This window comes from Salmo trutta, chromosome 5 (genome assembly GCF_901001165.1).
Source record: "Salmo trutta chromosome 5, fSalTru1.1, whole genome shotgun sequence".
Classification (NCBI taxonomy): domain Eukaryota; kingdom Metazoa; phylum Chordata; class Actinopteri; order Salmoniformes; family Salmonidae; genus Salmo; species Salmo trutta.
Window position 1 is genome coordinate 20,723,025 of NC_042961.1, and position 19,240 is coordinate 20,742,264.

Below are 19,240 nucleotides of genomic sequence, written 5' to 3' on the forward strand. Positions count from 1 at the left end.
AGGGTAAACAGAAAGATACAATTCTATTATCTGTATTCAAAAATCACTCAGATATAAGTCTTACTTTTCCACACATTCAAATGGCTTTCCAAAATGTACAAATAAAAAAAGCAAAATATGTTTTCTATGAGCTGAGGTATTATTTACAGTGAAAATGTGTTTCATTAACCATTTTTTTATGTGGAAGGTGTAACTGAGGATGATATTGGAGTGATGCTGTGTTTTTTATGTGGTATACCATGCAAATAGACATAAGCAGTCAACCCAGGACAGCACTGGATTCTGGGGATATAACTTTCTTATGACTTCAAAGGTTTCAGTTCAGGTATTTTCTCAATTAGAATGTCAATGTAAAAACATGTTTGTAGAATCAATGAAAAAAAGGCCAATTTCAAGGTAAAATGTAACCCATACATTGTGATTTGCCTTGTCCCAAGCAGTTAACAAATTCTCATTCCAAATGTATTGAGTAACTTGTATAGACTATGTAATACTTTATATCTAAATAATTTACCATCTCTCATCATAATACAATTATAAATCAACAAAAAGAATGACAAACACTAAAGCAGTGTTCTCATAGTGCCTTGTTCGAGATGTTGAATCTGATCCAAAGTCAGAGTTACTTCTGTGTAGAAACTAAGTACCATTTTTTTCATATTTCTGTATTAGATATGTTGATGACTGTTAATGGCCAAAAGGTGAATTATTAAGACAGGTTTGTACTCCTTGCTGACCTACAGTACACAATTTGGTGATCTATGAGATCACCCTCAGCTGAACTATCCAGTAAATATGACTCACAACGTTCTACTATTACGGCCTATGAAAACCCTGTTTTGACACATGTTCCACTTCCATTGGATAAGGCTGTTGGCTAAAAATAAACACAAGCAACATGCTTGTGACCACAGGGGGATGAGAACAACTTTGGTTTGCTCCAGTCGTACGATCACAATGACATAGAACAGTGAAGACCGACCGCACGTAGGACATTCACATCGAAACAGCTTCGCTGTTTTTTGGGGATTTTCGATTTTTATCTCTGTTTTTGTACAACAAAATAGATCCTCTGGAAGGTAACATACCTGTCTGGTGTCCATAACTACTCATCATACTCTGTCTCCATCTCTTCGTACTCTGTGTTCCCTTGTGTTGAGTATGATCGGGTCTTCATTGCGCAGTTGGAGTCCATCAAGATGGCCTGAGAAGAAAACAATTGTCTAGAGTCAGAGTACAACCCACATTTTTTTACCATAAATGGAAAAAGAGAATGAAATGGTCACCAATAATTTGTTATCAAGGACAAAAGTATCAGAGATGAAAGATGTCTCGTTTGAAAACAAAGAGCTTTGTACTGTGGTTGCATCGTATACAGTCATGTAGCTTTGATGGAAGACAACTACCTAGGCCAATTTATTAGTCTGCCTCGAGAGACATAATTCTTTGAACCTTTGTCACAATATCTAGTTACAGAGACACCCATGTGCAATTTATAAAAGCTTTTCAAACTATGTAGATTCACTACCACCATCTATCCCCAAAATGTGCAACCAAAGGGGAAGCTACCCTGAGTGTACAAACCATTCAGAACACCTTCCTAATATTGAGTTGCACCCATTTGGCCTCAGAACATCATCAATTTGTCAGACTCTATAAGGTGTTGAAAGAGTTCCACATGGATGCTGGCCCATGTTGAATCCAATGCTTCCCACAGTTGTCAAGTTGGCTGGATGTCCTTTGGGTGGTGGACCATTCTCGATACACACGGGAAACTGCTGAGCGTGAAAAACCCATCAGCGTTGCAGTTCTTGACACAAACTGGTGTGCCAGGCACCTACTACCGTATCCTGTTCAAAGGCACATCAATCTTTTGTCTTGCCCGTTCACCCTCTGAACAGCATACATACACAATCCATATCTCAATTGTCTCAAGGCTTAAAAATCCTTCTTTAACCTTTCCCCTCCCCTTCATCTACACTGATTGAAGTGGATTTAACAGGTGACATCAATAAGGGATCATAGCTTTCACCTGGATTCACCTGGTCACTCTATGTCATGGAAAGAGTAGGTGTTGATAATGTTTTGTAGACTCAGTGTATATTGTTCAAACACTCTAACCAGGCTCAATACCCTGCTATCTGTTCATGTATGTGGTGTTTCTAAGACAGCAAACTGTAAACATACACACAATCTATCCCTCCACCATGTCCACAATCTATCCACCTATCCCTCCACCATGTCCACAATCTATCCACCTATCCCTCCACCATGTCCACAATCTATCCACCTATCCCTCCACCATGTCCACAATCAATCCACCTATCCCTCCACCATGTCCACAATCTATCCACCTATCCCTCCACCATGTCCACAATCTATCCACCTATCCCTCCACCATGTCCACAATCTATCCACCTATCCCTCCACCATGTCCACAATCTATCCACCTATCCCTCCACCATGTGCACAATCTATCCACCTATCCCTCCACCATGTCCACAATCTATCCACCTATCCCTCTACCATGTCCACAATCTATCCACCTATCCCTCTACCATGTCCACAATCTATCCACCTATCCCTCCACCATGTCCACAATCTATCCACCTATCCCTCCACCATGTCCACAATCTATCCACCTATCCCTCCACCATGTCCACAATCTATCCACCTATCCCTCCACCATGTCCACAATCTATCCACCTATCCCTCTACCATGTCCACAATCTATCCACCTATCCCTCCACCATGTCCACAATCTATCCACCTATCCCTCTACCATGTCCACAATCTATCCACCTATCCCTCCACCATGTCCACAATCTATCCACCTATCCCTCCACCATGTCCACAATCTATCCACCTATCCCTCCACCATGTCCACAATCTATCCACCTATCCCTCCACCATGTCCACAATCTATCCACCTATCCCTCTACCATGTCCACAATCTATCCACCTATCCCTCCACCATGTCCACAATCTATCCACCTATCCCTCCACCATGTCCACAATCTATCCACCTATCCCTCCACCATGTCCACAATCTATCCACCTATCCCTCCACCATGTCCACAATCTATCCACCTATCCCTCTACCATGTCCACAATCTATCCACCTATCCCTCCACCATGTCCACAATCTATCCACCTATCCCTCCACCATGTCCACAATCTATCCACCTATCCCTCCACCATGTGCACAAATAAGCTATCCTCTTCTACCTTCCCATACATACTGTAGCTTACTCATACTCTAAACCAGGGGTCTCCAACCTTTTCTAGCATGAGAGCTACTTTAGAAAAATCAAACGCAGAGAGCTAGTAATGTATTTTTATTTTTCTCTCTTCTCCTGTCTCCTGCAACTCTTCCCCGGGGTTCCTATAAGAGAATGTAGTGCACTATGTTTTCTGTCAATATCCCTGGTAAAATAATGGTAAATAAACAACTCTAAGGGGGCCCTTTCAAATCTGTGATTTTCTTTCCCGCCAAATTGTTTTATATTTTCCCAAATTATTTTTTCTCAGTAAAGATGTTCCTGGTTTTCAATTTTTTTTGCTTTTCACATTCGAAATTACAATTGTTCCTGGAGAAACAATAATATGGGATGTTCTGAGTCCATGTCAATGCTTAAATCACATCAGTAGACATTTTTTTGGGGGGGGGGGTCTGGAAGAAAACTAGTACATTTGGATTTTGTAATTCCCCTTTCACTGCGCATCTGGCCATTTTTAAAACCACAGCGCCCACAGCAAAATTTAATTAGCATAATCAAATAATCCCCATAAAATTCCATCCGTTCTAAACTAGAGATATCTGACTTTTGGCATTAGATGCATCTCAATCTACTCCATCAGCCTATGTAACACTTCCGCATCTGCGGTGAAATGTGACAGAGCTAGAGCGGTGTCTGTCATATCATGAGACATCACAAAATCGTCTGTAGTGGTTTGCTCTACTCCATTTTGCTCTACTACCCCCACAAGCATCTTGGGACTCGTCTGAAGTCGTTACAGCCGATCTGACAATTTCTGTCTGTAGCGTCCGAACACTTTGGGCTAGACACTAATATAACCCCTCTGTGTAAAGGTGAGACTCTCACAAACACGTACATGTTTTGCTCTAGGACACCCACAGGCCTCACAAGATTCGTCTGAAGGTCGCCCTATAACAGCTTCCAATCTTCTGGGAAGGTTTTCCGCTAGATGTTGGAACATTGCTGCGGGGACTTGCTTCTAATCAGCCACAAGAGCATTAGTGAGGCTGGGCACTGATGTTGAATGATTAGGTCTGGCTCACAGTCGGCGTTCCAATTCATCTCAAAGGTGTTCGATGGGGTTGAGGTCAGGGCTCTGTGCAGGCCAGTCAAGTTTTTCCACACCGATCTCGACAAACCATTTCTGTATGGACCTTGCTTTGTGCACGGGGGCATTGTCATGCTGAAACAGGAAAGGGCCTTCCCAAAACTGTTGCCACAAAGTTGGCAGCACAGAATTGTGATGCTGTACCACTAAGATTTCCCTTCACTGAACGAAGTGGCCTAGCCCAAACCATGAAAAACTGTCCCAGACCATTATTCCACCAGACTGGTATCTGCCAAACCCAGATTCATCTGTCGGACTGCCAGATGTTGAAGCATGGTTCATCACTCCAGAGAACGCGTTTCCACTATTCCAGAGTCCAATTGCGGCGAGCTTTACACCACTCCAGCTGACGCTTGGCATTGTGCATGGTGATCTTAGGCTTGTGTGTGGCTGCTTGGCCATGGAAACCCATTTCATGAAGCTCCCGACGAACAGTTCTTGTGCTGATGTTGCTTCAAGACGCAGTTTGGAACTCGGTAGTGAGTGTTGCAACTGAGGACAGATGATTTTTACATGCTATGCGCTTCAGCACTCGATGGTCTTGTTCTGTGAGCTGTTCTGTGAGCTTGTGTGGCCTACTACTTCACGGCTGAGCTGTTGCTCCTAGACGTTTCCACTTCACAATAACAGCACTTACAGTTGTCCGAGGCAGCTCTTGCAGGGCAGAAATTTGATGAACTGACTTGTTGGAAAAGTGGCACGTTGAAAGTCACTGAGCTCTTCAGTACGGGCCATTCTACTGCCAATGTTTGTCTATGGAGATTGCATGGCTTATTGCATGGCTGCTGTGTGCTCATTTATAAACACCTGTCAGCAACAGGTGTGGCTGAAATAGCTGAATTCACTAATTTGAAGGTGTGTTCACATACTTTTGGCCTTGTAGTGTATATGGAGTCTGTAGGTGACAAAAATAAGGGGTTATATATATATTTTTTTTATATCCTGATCTTTCTTATATCTGTCAGATATAGGATAGACACTTCATGTTATTCCATGTAGATCAAACCCCAGGCTGTAGTGACGCTGCCACACTGTGATGCAGCGCCTTAGACCACTGCGCCACTCGGGAGGCCTCATCATTTCTCCATATATTTTTGGGGTACTTCAACGGTTCTTAAAATTCTAAATCAAATAGAGAAATTATCCTTGGTATGACCTTCTTAAAACAATTCCATACAGCTTAGTAGTACCCCCCTACCCTCCTTACACTCTTGTGGTTTAATTGAGCGTCTGTGAGGAATGTGCAGTCTAATGTGCCGGTCTAGAGATGGTTCTGTACTGCTGCTGCTCACTTCATGGCAAAGTTTGCAAATAACAAATAATATATGCAAATTATATACTTACTCATGATATACTTCTGCCAGGTAAGCCTACTTTGCAGTTAACATTTAATTGAGAAGGTTTTCTGTCCACCCACAATTGGGTTATCACATCAACTGGCTACACACAGAGGAGTGATAGACAAACACGTGCACCGCACAGACAGACAGGGGCAATATTGCTGGAAATTAATTGGCAGATAATGTGTTAGGTTTGGCTTTTTAAGCCAATAGTGGCTAACCAGGTGTGGGATGATGTCAATGTTGCGTTGATTAGATAGTCGCTGGGAGATACTTGTGAGATTTGTTTATGACAGTTTGCGGTGGAACACGTGAAAATTGCATGTACTTTCAGAATTGTTTGGCGAGCTACTCATAGGTGGGCTGTGAGCTACTGGTAGCTCGCGATCGACCTGCTGGAGACCCCCCGCTCTAAACCAATTCAGTCTGGAGAACCAAAAGCAGGTGGAAGCTGGGGTGGGGATGGCCAACAGCAGTAGAATGCATTACACAGCAATGGTGAGACTTGAACTGGCCAACTTAAATAGACAGCCAAATTAAAGAAGGCATGTGTCTCTTGATCAAAACTCTGTTTCGAGTTCCTCTCTCTCTGCTTCTCCTGGTAGTATTGCCTGTAAAAGACGACAGTAGTTTGAGCCTGTGGGTATGGTAGTTCTCTCTGCATCAGACGCAGCTTTACAAGTAATTCGCATTCAAATGCATACCTCTGCTGATGTGTGTGTAGTAGGTTTGTGTGTGCATGTGTGTCCTTGTGTACATGTGTGTGTGCGCTTGTGCGTGTGTACGAGGTGTTCAGTGTCTCACCATTTTCTCTTCCCTCCCAGGAGGACTCCTGAGGAAGTAACAGAGGGGAGCGAAGAGGATGTCCACAACGCCGATGATGGTCATGAGCCAGGAGAACCCAATGCTCTTCGCTATGGCGCCCCCAGCGGACGGACCTTCATCAGCAAAGGAAGGCTAATGAGCTTATAGGGGAGTTGAATATGGAGGCCTTATTTTCCCCATTTTGACATATCATGATAACTATCCCCATCTGCGAACTCTTACTATGCCACACCTTAAAAACCTACATAAGAATGCACGGTGCAAAATCAGAGAATACTAACATATGGACTACAACACTTGGCAGTTTAAAATCATTACTTTAAATATGTATACTTAAGTAAGTGGGTCCTGTGGGTGGGATGGGGAGGGGGTTGGGGGGAGGGGGTTGGGGGGGGATAAATGTGTATTTGAGTAATGTCTTTTGGTTTGCGCTTTTTTTCGTTTGTCTCGTCGACCCCAAAATGAAAACCTGATCACAAAAAAAAATGTAATAATGTGTGGTAGAAATGTTTAAAAGACTATGCTACGGGACTGGGTTATTTTCAAGCATCTGAGTTACCTAAAGCAAAGCCCATGCAGAATGCCACATCAGCAATGGCGTACACAGTGCCATAGACTGACACATGTCTCAGGTCCACCAAATAGCCCATGATTGGCATCATAGAGGAATCCACCATGCCTGACAAGAGACAAGACATTGAGAATATAGTAACATCTGTTACAAACCAGATGCTAATTTCATCATTTGCGGTTTTCCTGTACAGTGAGAAAACAAATGGACTTACCAATTGCAAAACCAACACCAAAATTCGGAAGTATTAGTCCATAGATGTCCTTAGCAAAAGGAACCTATGACATAGGACATAGTCAAGGTAAGGAGTGGAATGGGGGTTTTATTGATCAAATGTTTACAGTGTTATCCAGAATACCATTCTTTATGTGGGACTCGAGGATATTTGTTTTCCCACACACAAAACAACTGCATAAGGCACTACAATGAAAATGGAATTGTCTGTTTCCAGAGAATTAGCTGTTTGCTGGTTGACTTCTGAGCGAACTCCCCTTCCCTAGACTCAGAATGTGATTTGGAGACTAATGAGATATAGTAGGACATTAAGACAATGGGACTGTTCCAATATTTTGAAATTGCATCATTACTTCCCCCTTTCTTCTATGTAATTCCTGATCTGACATGACTGGGTTGGTAAAACCCTATCTTTCACCTATACCCATAGTATTACACAAACAATCTTTAGATGGACCCCCTAATACTGACGATGCCATGCCAAACAGGTAAGGTAAGCACTGTGTTGAGCTGGATGCTAAATTCTAGCTGAGGAAGATGTGTCTAGTACTCACACAGAGGATGCTAACCCCCACTAGTACCATCCCGATGAGAGAGCACAGCCATCTGGGAAAGGAAGAAAGAGCAGTTCAGCGTCTGCCAATGACAACAGTCAACGTCCCTCTCCCCTCCCTCCACCGTTGTTTTGTACCGCAAGGCCACAAAATCAGATTTATTAGAATATTAAACTTCAAATAAACGAATAGAGGAAGTAAATGGATCACAATCTGTTTTCTTTGAGTCAGGATTAGGACATTTTAAGAAACAAATAGGAGTTGCTGATTTCAAACTTTCTAAAATAATACTGCTATGGCTACAGGCAACATTTGAACATCCTGAAATACATCCAACATCCTGAAATACATTTATTTTCATAAAGTGTGAGTTAAAAATAGAATGATTCATATGTGACAGATCGCACACTTGATCAACTGCGGCAAACAAGCAAACATTAGCCAAGAGGTCATAAACTCATTGTCACACTGAGACTTCAATAAACAGCCAATACCCAACCTGCCAGAGAAATCTCATTCAGAGTTGCTCAATAGTACAGGAAACAGATACCAACGCGGGAGAAGATAAGGAGACGGAAAAACGGGAGTCATTTCCCCCCCTACCTCCCCATCTTGTGTGCGAGGACGCCAAAGATGTTGGTTCCAATAAGGTAAGAGATGCTGGCTGGCACGAAGGCAATGCCTAGCAGAGAGAGAGAGGGAGAGAGAGAGAGGGGGAGAGAGAGAGAGAGAGGGAGAAAGAGAGAAAGAGAGAGCAAGATTGAGAGAGAGAGAGAGAGAGAGAGAGAGGAGAGAGAGACAGAGAGAGAGACAGAGAGAGAGAGAGAGGGAGAGGGCAGGGTACAGAGAGGAGAGAGCAGGGTAAAGAGAGAGTGCAGGGTACAGAGAGGAGAGGGGAGAGAGAGAGAGAGAGAGAGAGAGAGAGAGAGAGAGAGAGAGAGAGGAGAAAGAGAGCAGGGTGGAGAGAGAGAGAGCAGGGTAGAGAGAGAGAGAGAGAGACAGAGAGAGGAGCAAGAGAGAGAGTGTGCAAGGTAGAAAGAGAGAGAGAGAGAGAGGAGAGTGAGAGCAGGGTAGAGAGAGACGGAGAGAGAGAAGAGAGAGAGAGCAGGGTAGAGAGAGAGGCCCAGATAAGCAGCCACATTATCAGCCTTCATCATAGGGCTCCAGCACATCTCCTAGACACAGTAATGAACACTCCCGCTCTACACTCGCCCTCAAATGACACCCTAATATCCTGCCCTGTCCCCCCATCTTCCTCCAGCCCCTCTCTCATCCCCCTTTATCTGTGCGAGTCCTCACAGGCAACGCCACTAATAAAATAAGTAATAATGACAGAAAAGAAAAAGAGTGATTTGGTTTCAATGGGAGGTTCAATGATATTTTCAATGTTCACCTACATACTGTTTGAAGTTATTGCAAGTCTACAGTTATAATCCAAACCATGAGTTGAAATGAGGACCTTTATTCTAAGTACATTCAGCGGGCAGAAGAGTTTCATGAGCAGCATTGTCAATAGGGGAAACAGGGTTGTCAAGAGGGACAAAAAGGAAAATAAATGTAAAAATACCTAGCTGCCATTTTCTTGGACACATGGTCTCCATCATCCAAATAGGCAACGCTGGTTCTAACATGGCGATGGCCATGTTCGCAAAACAAATGGATCCTGGAAAAGAGAATGTGATTGAGGATAAGTGGACCCTGGGCCTATTATTCTCCATCTTCACACGTTTTGTGTGTCCCTATCACCCCCCCACCATCCCCCGTTCCCACAGCCTCAGACATAATACCAAGTATTAGTCCACCCTGGCCAAAGGACCTGGTAATTGAAGTGGTGGGGAGGCTCACTGACACATAAATGCATTTTCCCCCAGTACTTCAGTATCACACATACTCCAACATACAAAAGCAAGTGTGCAAGCAAGCAAGCACGCACACACATATACAGTCACACACCACACACATGCACGCACGTGCACATGCACATGCATGCACAAGCACACATGCACCAATGCACCAACGCAGGGACGCTCGCACTCACTCACTCACTCACGCACTCACGCACTCACACACACAATCTACTCTAATGGAGAGATGACCCCATCTAACATGCAGCGCTCGCTCCCTCTCAACACTCTCCCTGGCAATAATACTGTGTTTTCCTGGCTCAGGGCACAAATTCAACCGCTGAAATAGAATTTGATGGAACATCTGAATCAATTCTTCTCCCACCTCTTTGCTCTTTGCTTAGTGTGACTGAAATGGGAAATGGCACAGCAGGTACTTCAGAACGAAGTAATAATATTACAGTATTAATAAGTGACGCGTTCTCACCTGCAGCAATGAGTATGTATGGATCTTTCATAAGACTCCATAGTGAAGACCCTTTCTGGCTCTGTCGAGAGAAAAGGGACATGAAATGTAGAGCTAAACAGAGAGCCATGAGTTTCATGTCAAAACTGATTAATACAAAAAAGGCAGGCAAAATATGATATAGGGTACGTAAATACTACAGTACTGTCTGTGCTTTTACATTGTTCTACAGTGATGTTTGGTTACTATCTGTGCTTATGTCAAACTGGAACACAGTTTCCCCTCTCTATTCTGAGGATCTCTGCTCTTACAGTAGCGAATAGAAAATGTCCACACATAGCCAGTGAGTTTACTAAAGACTGGCACTGTGTTAACAACAACCCGTTATCAGTCTGTTAAGAGAATTATGTTCTCACTGTTCTTAAACTGCTACTCAGTCTGCAACTCAGAGTTCGTAAAGTTCTGGTTTAAATAAAACAGACAGAATTCCCAGCTTACAATAGTGAAAAATGTTTATTCACGTGTGCGCTCTGAAGTGCATTGTACAAAGACATCTATTATATACCAGGCTCCTTATTTACGCACGCACATACACACGAACATTAAGGAGAGTTAGTTATCTTCTTCCCCAGAACTCTCAACACTGTAGATCGTCACCCAGCCGACAGTTCCATTCCTCTGAGATTAAGGAAACCTTGAGGGGGACTACCTCTCATATCTTAAACCCTCAGAACTCAAGCTAGGTCAGGTCAACCACAGTTTAATGGTTCTTGGTGTTTACTTAAACACACACACCAACATTCCTCTCTTCCCCAGTCCAACCTAGTTCGATTTATGCTGAACATTTTAGTTACTCATTATACATGCTACATAGACCATATCACTAATAGTTAGGTTTCAGGGTAGAATTATTTACACATCTCCTCTAACTGGAACGGTAACCCATCATCCCAGAGACCCACACATTTAGTGGTTTAAATTCAGACTGTTTTTTGGGTTGTTTTTACTCAGACACCCGCGACCCATTTAAAACCTCCCGTAGCGAGTTGCGACCCCCACTTGAGAGTTGCTGGTGTAAAGCACTTTAATCATCTGGAAAAACGCTGTTTGAATCCAATCCCAATCAAATCACATATAATACACTATTGATATCACAGTGATCTGGTGATTGTGAACACATTCCAACACAATTCCAATGAATTTACATCAATAATCCTAAAAAGAGCTGTCAAATCTATAGCCATACACTCACCTCTGGTTCCACCTTTGAGGGCTGGAGAATGAACAGTTGCAGTGCTGTTGGGAGACAGAGTCTGAACTTAGTTAGCATCCCTAGCAGGTAACTTCTGATTGGAGAAAACAGAATGTCTGCTTCATGATAGAGAGAAACATGGCCACATTACCTCCATCCAGCACAGCCAGAACAGCCAGAATGAGGAAAGGTGCCGTTTTCCCCACAAACTCATACATGACACTGCCAAATGGTGGGCCCACTGGGTGGAAGAAAGTAAAGATGGTCAGTGGGTTTGGCCAAACGTAGCCTATTACTGTAGCCTACAAAGAGCTCAAATGCATCATGAATTGCGTACATACCCAGCACACCCATGGCGAGACCACCGAGGGCTATCCCAATGGCATTTCCCCTCTCCTCATCATCTGTGTACACACTGGCAAGCATCCCCATCCCTAGAAGAAGAACAGGACATGTAGCTACCCACTGGGCACAGACGGCTAGTTTTGATTCACATTTGGTTGAGTTGTCAACTACTGTGAATTCAACATGAAATCAACAAAAAATTTCACAATGTCATTGGATTTAGATTTTAAAAAATTTAAAAATATATTTACTTTGATGACTTTTTGCTAATCCAATCAATTTTCCACCTTGATTCATTGTCATCACATAGATTTTTATCCGGTGGGTAAGCTCTTAGACACACAGATACATTTGACTTGGCTAAATGTATATGTTTGGTTCAAGCATTCGGGGTATTTTATTTCTTTATAGCACACTGTATTGAAACACTGCTCTTCGTTTATCCCAGAGCTGTTCGAACAAAACAAACCAAAACCTCTGTGATTGTTTGAATAGACATTTGACAGCGCTATATTAGGAGTATTTGTCCCTCTACCACAGCACCTTTCAATAACTCCACTAGAGCTGGGATAAATGATTGTTCAACTTGAGAGACATAAAGATGCATAACAAGGTAGGCCCACAGTAATGAAAATGTGAAGTCTCTGGAGAAACTATATGTTCTTGCGCAGCTGTCTCAAAGTGAAGCTAATCCTGAAAGCATCCATAAATGTCAGGGGTAATGCCAAGGACCTTACCAGCCACGGAGGAGCAGGAGGAGCCCACACCCTGCAGGGATCTGGCCAGAAACAGCAGAGTGTAGCTCGATGAGAAGGCGAACACTTAACAACAACGATGACAATAGAAATTCAGACAAAAGAAAACAAAAGAAAACATCAATCATGAAAAACCATTGAAACACTTGTGCGAGATCTGAAAACAGGTGTGGATGTGACGGGTGCGGATGTGGGTAATACTTACTGATGGTTGACAGGAACATAATACAGAACCCAGCAAACATGGGGATCTGGTATCCTATTCTGTAAGCACATGGAGACATCCCTTCTCAATACTGTTCAATACAATATAAAACAAGACAGCAATAACTACAGCTCATCTAACACTGGGCAGTCTAGTTGCAGCAGTCGGGCAGAAATACTCTTTGGCCCTGTACACACTCAGGTTGTACAACTGATGTACAATGCATTTGCCACAATGGTTGTGATACAACTGATATTTGTGTGATACACAACTGAGAGTTGGTCTCCACAGAAATGTTTACACAACCATTGTGTGGTGTCAATGCTTTGTAATTATTTTTGTGTAGAAAAACTCTGTTGTATCACAATGAATTGCACATCAGTAGTTATACAACTTGAGTGTGTACAGCGGGACTTGTTCCATGTAACTGACATGCATGACTTGCCTTGTGTTGTCCTTATCCAAGCCGAAGGTGACTAAGGGGAAATAATAGGATTCTATTGTTTGCTTCAATTACAGCATATTGTGGTGCCCAGTTGAGACGGTAAATACTAGCCTTGATGCATTTGCCAATACTGAGCAGTAAGCACTGCTAGAGCTCACATCTTGACTGATTCCTTATTTTACCCGTGGGTGCATTCTATATGAAAATACCTCACAGTAATGTCTCTGACACCTTGGTCTTTCAGAACGTGTGCTGACATACAGGTATGTCTATAAAATAATTGTTCTAGAGTATAATCGATCTTGAGCAATTGTAGAACACAGTAAGTAGTTCAAAACAATAACTACAAGTGCTTGTAAAGCCCTAAAAGCAGGGATCCTTACTGAATGCATTCTGCATGCATGCAGGGAAGCATAAATCCAACACAAATCACTGAACAGGAATTTAGCTACATGGGAGCATAATGGATTAGATCTAACTTACATAACATTTGGTCTCAAAATAGCAATATAATGTAATATAATGTACATAAATGTTATCCGTTTTTGATTTTCCTCCCTGTCACTTGAAAAGAGTCTGTTACTGATCTTTCTTTCCATGTATACTGTGATTTGACTTAGATAAATACATAAATATGATTCAATAATGACCTTTGACTGAGTACACAAACTCAGGGTAAGCTTAGTCACCATTCAGCTCTGGGCTAGCAGGAATCCACTGTGACCTGGCAGGCACCCACACTGCATGTGGCTATGCCCTGAACTCTGAAGATACACACACTGGTCCAAGTTGCCTGCCTGCTGTCATCTCATTTTAGTGTAATTCAAAACGACTTGTTTTAATTATTAGTCAAATCAAGTCATAACTGTACGAAACAACCACTTCATACTCCTGAGTGGCGCAGCGGTCTAAGGCACTGCATCTCAGTGCTAGAGGTGTCACTACAGACCCCGGTTTGATCCCAGGCTGTATCACAACCGGCTGTGATCGGGAGTCCCGTAGGGTGGCGCACAATTGGCCCAGCGTCGTCCGGGTTAGGCGAGGGTTAAGCCGTCATTGTAAAATAAGAATTTGTTCTTAACTGACTTGCCTAGTTAAATAAGGTTAAATAAAAAGAAATGAGTGCCACCAGTGAATCATTTTAAATGCTAAAACTTTTACATTTTTGTCCTTTAGCAGACGATCTTATCCAGATCAACTTACAGGGGCAATTAGGGTTAAGTGCCTTGCTCTAGGGCACACTGACAGATTTTTCACCTAGTCAGCTTGGGGATTCAAACTACCAACCTTGGCTTACTGGCCCAATGCACTTAACTGCTAGGCTACCTGCCAGCGCTCTTCATGAACAAGGGAAACATAAATAGACATGTCTTATGAAACCTGAATTATATGACTATACAGCTAAGCTAGTTGCCATGCAAACCAGTTCACAGCTGGCATTCAATTTAAAATAATCTAGAAATAAGCATAAAACTATTGTATTTGAAAAAGAGTGAGTAACAGAAAACACACCAGTGTGGACATGGGGAAATGTGACGGTTAGAAGCTTTCATTCACCCACCTGTTGGTGAGAGGCCCAATGAAGGGGTTGGTGATGAGCTGTACAGTGGCCTTGGAGGCAAAGAGTAGTCCCACTTTCACATTCTCATTGAGCAGCTGGTCGTCTGCTTTGGGGCAGTCGGGCTGTGTGGAGTTGTGGGGTGTGAGAGCCGAGGTGGAAGAAGAGACCCCCTGCGTCTGACCCAAGGGTATGGGTGTGGAGTCCATTGGGCCCCCGCTGGTTACCCTGACAGAGTTGTCATAGAGGGACACGATGGTCTGGAAGGTTCCAGAAGGGGTGTGTGGGGAGGCCGTAGTGTGATTCTTGGCCATGTTGGCTGCTGCATCATCAATTGTGTATAGGTAGCTAGGAATGATGGGGACTACCAAGAAGAAAGGATCAGAAAAAGAGATGGGGGAAAAAGGTTCTACATTCTGATATAACTTCTCTCCGATAGACCCACCCACAATTTGAACAACATCTGTCGGGAATATAATTAAGAAATTATTTCGTATTTATTTGATTTGTGTAGCGGATGGGACATTAGGACACACACTACATTTTTTTCAAAGGTTAAGAATAGATTGATTGGATTTCACTAATTTAGTTATAAATATGGCAGATAACACAATAATTGGCACCATGAAGATAGTTTTAGCCTATTATTTTCATATTATTATGTTATTATTATGTTTTTATCATATTGTAACGATATGATTATTAGGGGTCATAACCGCCCCAATACTTGAAACAGGACAATTTGACCCCCCCAATAATATACCATGATCAGTTTAATTGATTGGAGAAAAAATCCCCAATCTAAAGCGCCTGGCTCTATGTGGCTTTGCACCAGAGTGCCCCCCCCCCACCCCCCCCCCCCACCCCCCCCCCCCCCCCCCCCCCCACCGCCGCCAAATACGCGTTTAGTTGCGACGACCACAGAGGCAGCCTACCAGTTTGTGGTAAAAGGGGAAAAAAGTAGAGCACGGCTTGTAAGGACGACGGAGAAACACGTAATTTATCCTCTCTTTCCCTTTTCATCGGTCTGTGATGTATTACATTGGTCTGCAGTAACTGTTCCAGCAGCCTGCACTACCCGCTCTCTCTCTTTCTCTTTGTATACATGTTTCGAAAGTTTAAAATGAGTAAAACTTCATGAACATGTCATAGATGTATTCCTATGTTGTTGTGTAACTAGCAAACTAATGGTGATGAGATAATAGTGTGTAAAAATAGTTTTATACAAGTTATACGGATGCATGCAATGTTAGGTTGGCTATTGTAGCTAGGCTAACGTAAGTTAAATTTGCTAGCTAAGCTAGCACCAAAGCTAGCACAGTATCTGGATCTGTTTAACTGCAGTTTCAGATGAGCAGCACTCAGTGAGTCAGTGTTCACCTTAGTGAAAAAGTAGATAGTTCCTTTAATGGAGGTGCCAACACCAAAGAGGAGAAAAGTGCTGTACATTAGTTTATTTTTGGGAGTGCAAAAGACTATGTAAATGAATAAATGGCTACACAGCTAGCTAGCTAACTACACTGTACAATTCCTAATAGACTGGTGCCCAAGTGCTATAACAAATGTTGTTGCCCACATTCTGATTTAATTTGGTTGTCATGGCAGGGGTCAGAGACAGGTCGTATAGAGAGAGAGAGAGAGAGAGCACCGCCCATGTTGAGGCAGGGAGAGGACGAACAGGTCATCAGGTGAGAAAGCAGATTGACATGGAAAGCTGGATACCATAGATAGGAAACCAGTGACATGCATAAAAAGGTATTTGGTGCATTTAAGTGAATTGAGACTAAAGATCTGACCCCTCTCTGTACCACTATATGCCCACCTTTGTATAAGGTTGCAACCGGTTATTAACTGTTTTTGAATGTGTGTGTTTTTTACTTGATGATGAATGACAATGAGTTGTTGCTATGCATTTTTGAAGTCGTGCTTGAGCATGAGGCTATACTGATTGGGATATTTTGAAGTCTATTTCTTGAGCATGATGGCATACTGATTTATTTATTTTGAAGTCTATTGCTATAGCATTTTATTCCTTATTGAGGAGTTATATTTTGACTGTCACTGAATTATTGTATGAAATAATATTGCAATAAAATTGTGTAACCAAGTGAGAAGTTTCTGTACTCAGATTGCCTCGACTCCTTTTAAATGAGTTCAGTATGGGAAATTAGTTATTCAAGACCATGTACTAGCCAACCATGGTGAAGGGTACACAAATAGATTAATGGGTTTTGACATTTAAATGTAGTTAAAGAAGGGTTGTGGTGGTGACTTTCTGTACTGTTAAGAGTAACAACACAGTTAAAAGTAATTTTGGTATTTCAGTTGTGATTGGGGTATATTGACCAAATTATCAGGACATTTTTGGATGTATTTTCCCTTAGAAATTCACCAGAAACAACCATTTCACAGATTTTTTTTATATCTTGAGGGGCATTCCCCCAGACCCACCTTGAGGGGTGTTGCCACCGGAACCCATTGACCCAATATGCAACACAGCCCTTGCTGTATATAGATTTGCCTCCAATCACATATAGGCACATACGGCTAGCTACTCTAGAGTAATTCCTGACTGACATATTCTGACATTCTTCCAACGCGCACCTGTATCCAGTGCTCAATGGACATGTCCGGGAGACCTGACCAGCGTTGAGGGTGTACTCACGCGCGAAATAACAGCATTTACGCACACATCAAATGTCATCTATAATCTATCGGATACGACTGGGAGATTCATTGGTAATGGCAGTTTTGATGCTTTCAGGTAAATCAAGTGAATTTAGGACCTTGGGACCAAACACATGTCTGTAGCGGGTCCACCATCCCGGTCCACCAGATTTCAATTAATAATTACTCTTTACTTGGCAACGTGAAAGGCAATATACATTATGTTAAATTTTGAACAATTCATATCCTTGTGAAGCTTTACACTATAGGCTACAGCGTTTGAAAATGCCCAAGGTTGTAAGCAATTTGACGCAATCTGATAACATGATTTATCATAATGGACAGATTAAACGTTTAGGAAACAACATTGTTGAACATTGGCCGCCTACTAATATGTTATTATGGGTATAATAGCATTTTAATTCATAATCTGTTTGATTTATGAAATATTTGATGCATTCATTCTTACTCGTTGTCATATCTAATATTGGATATCGGATGACAAACCAATCAATGTCTATTTTATTTGAATTAAATTAAATTATATGACCAGGTCTATGCAAAGGTAAGAACTGAAGTAGCTAGTGTCTAATTTCGTATATTATTACAAAACTTCAGGCAAGACTAAATTATGAGCAAATCATAGGCTTTAGACTAGCGTAGTTTATTTATTTTTTATTGGAAAGCAATAGCCAGGACGCTGACATGAATAACTTTTGTTCCGCACCAAAATTAATAATTGAACTACTCGAAACAAAGAGGAGAATACTACCTTCTTAAAATGGAAATAACAAAACATTGCATGGTTCAAAATAATATCTGTTATGTGTCCAAATTGTTTATGGGTTATTTACGCTAGCAACGGACTCGAATTGGTTTTAGAAATGCATTTTTATGCTAACTTCAATGGGTGAAATAACAGTTGACGCAACAGGTAAGCAGTGTGAAAATACTTTATCCAAAGTTGCACCTACCTACCACCGTTAGAAGCATATTATCCAGCAGCAAGGCGATGAAAACGATGACCAGGATCAACTTCCTCGATTGTCTTTCCTCTCTCATCCATGACAATAAATTAAATTCTCTCAGTGTGTCTAATCTTCCCATTTTTAGAGTCCACAAAGGAGCAAGTGAAAAAAAGATTCGCTCTGAAAAGAACAAACGTTATGGACACCAGAGAGTGACAGTCTGGAAACAAAAAATGTAGGCTACTATAGTATAGAAGCCTAATGGCAAATTACGCACGTTAAAATGTCAAATAAATAAATGGTCATTTTGTATAGATTGTATAGATCTCACACAAGGCAATGTAAAATACCCTTATACAGAGTGAAGTAGACTAATATAAATCGCTTATGTGCCAGTGGAATAAAGTAGAAATTGGGACATCTGCTTCAAGAGATCGTGACCTGAAATGTGTTAAAAGTGCCATAATGGTTGAAATCTTACCTTAGATGCACATTAGCAAAAATCCCTTTGCGACCGCAAATCCGAAAGGAACGATAGATGCGCTGCGTTTTAGTTACTTGAATGCTCCTTGACGTCATGCAACCTTTATCATGAACATCCTCACATACAGCATCACAGTGAGCGATACGCACAATCAAATAACATTGAAGACAAAGTCGAAATCGAAATGTGGTAGTCGGGGTTTTGATGATGTGCATGATATGAAATTAAAGTTTTTAGTTTCTTACACTTCTGAGGGATATCATTATCATTTTGAATCCAACTACAGTTTATCAGAGTAACAGTACGATACTGACAATTTAGCATTTTATTGACTATGTAAATCAAATACGGTTCACTCA

General features: G+C 41.9%; 1 protein-coding gene across 2 annotated transcripts; it reads right to left on the reverse strand.

The window, feature by feature from the left end:
- Positions 1–664: 664 nt before the first annotated feature.
- On the reverse strand, positions 665–19,027 carry LOC115193833 (synaptic vesicular amine transporter). 2 transcript variants are annotated; one of them, XM_029752903.1, is made up of 16 exons: positions 18,879–19,027; positions 18,404–18,577; positions 14,766–15,126; positions 12,760–12,818; positions 12,537–12,620; positions 11,796–11,888; positions 11,606–11,695; positions 11,455–11,498; positions 10,224–10,284; positions 9,460–9,555; positions 8,496–8,574; positions 7,893–7,944; positions 7,319–7,382; positions 7,093–7,212; positions 6,513–6,646; positions 665–1,204 (listed from the first exon to the last, which is right to left on the reverse strand). In XM_029752903.1, exons 2-16 carry the CDS (start codon positions 18,534–18,536, stop codon positions 1,106–1,108), a joined length of 1,569 nt encoding a protein of 522 aa, XP_029608763.1. In that variant the 5' UTR covers positions 18,537–18,577; positions 18,879–19,027; the 3' UTR covers positions 665–1,105. The 2 variants fall into 2 exon arrangements, with proteins under 2 accessions (XP_029608763.1, XP_029608764.1); XM_029752904.1 differs by lacking the exon at positions 665–1,204 and adding an exon at positions 6,061–6,319.
- Between the last annotated feature and the right edge of the window lie 213 nt (positions 19,028–19,240).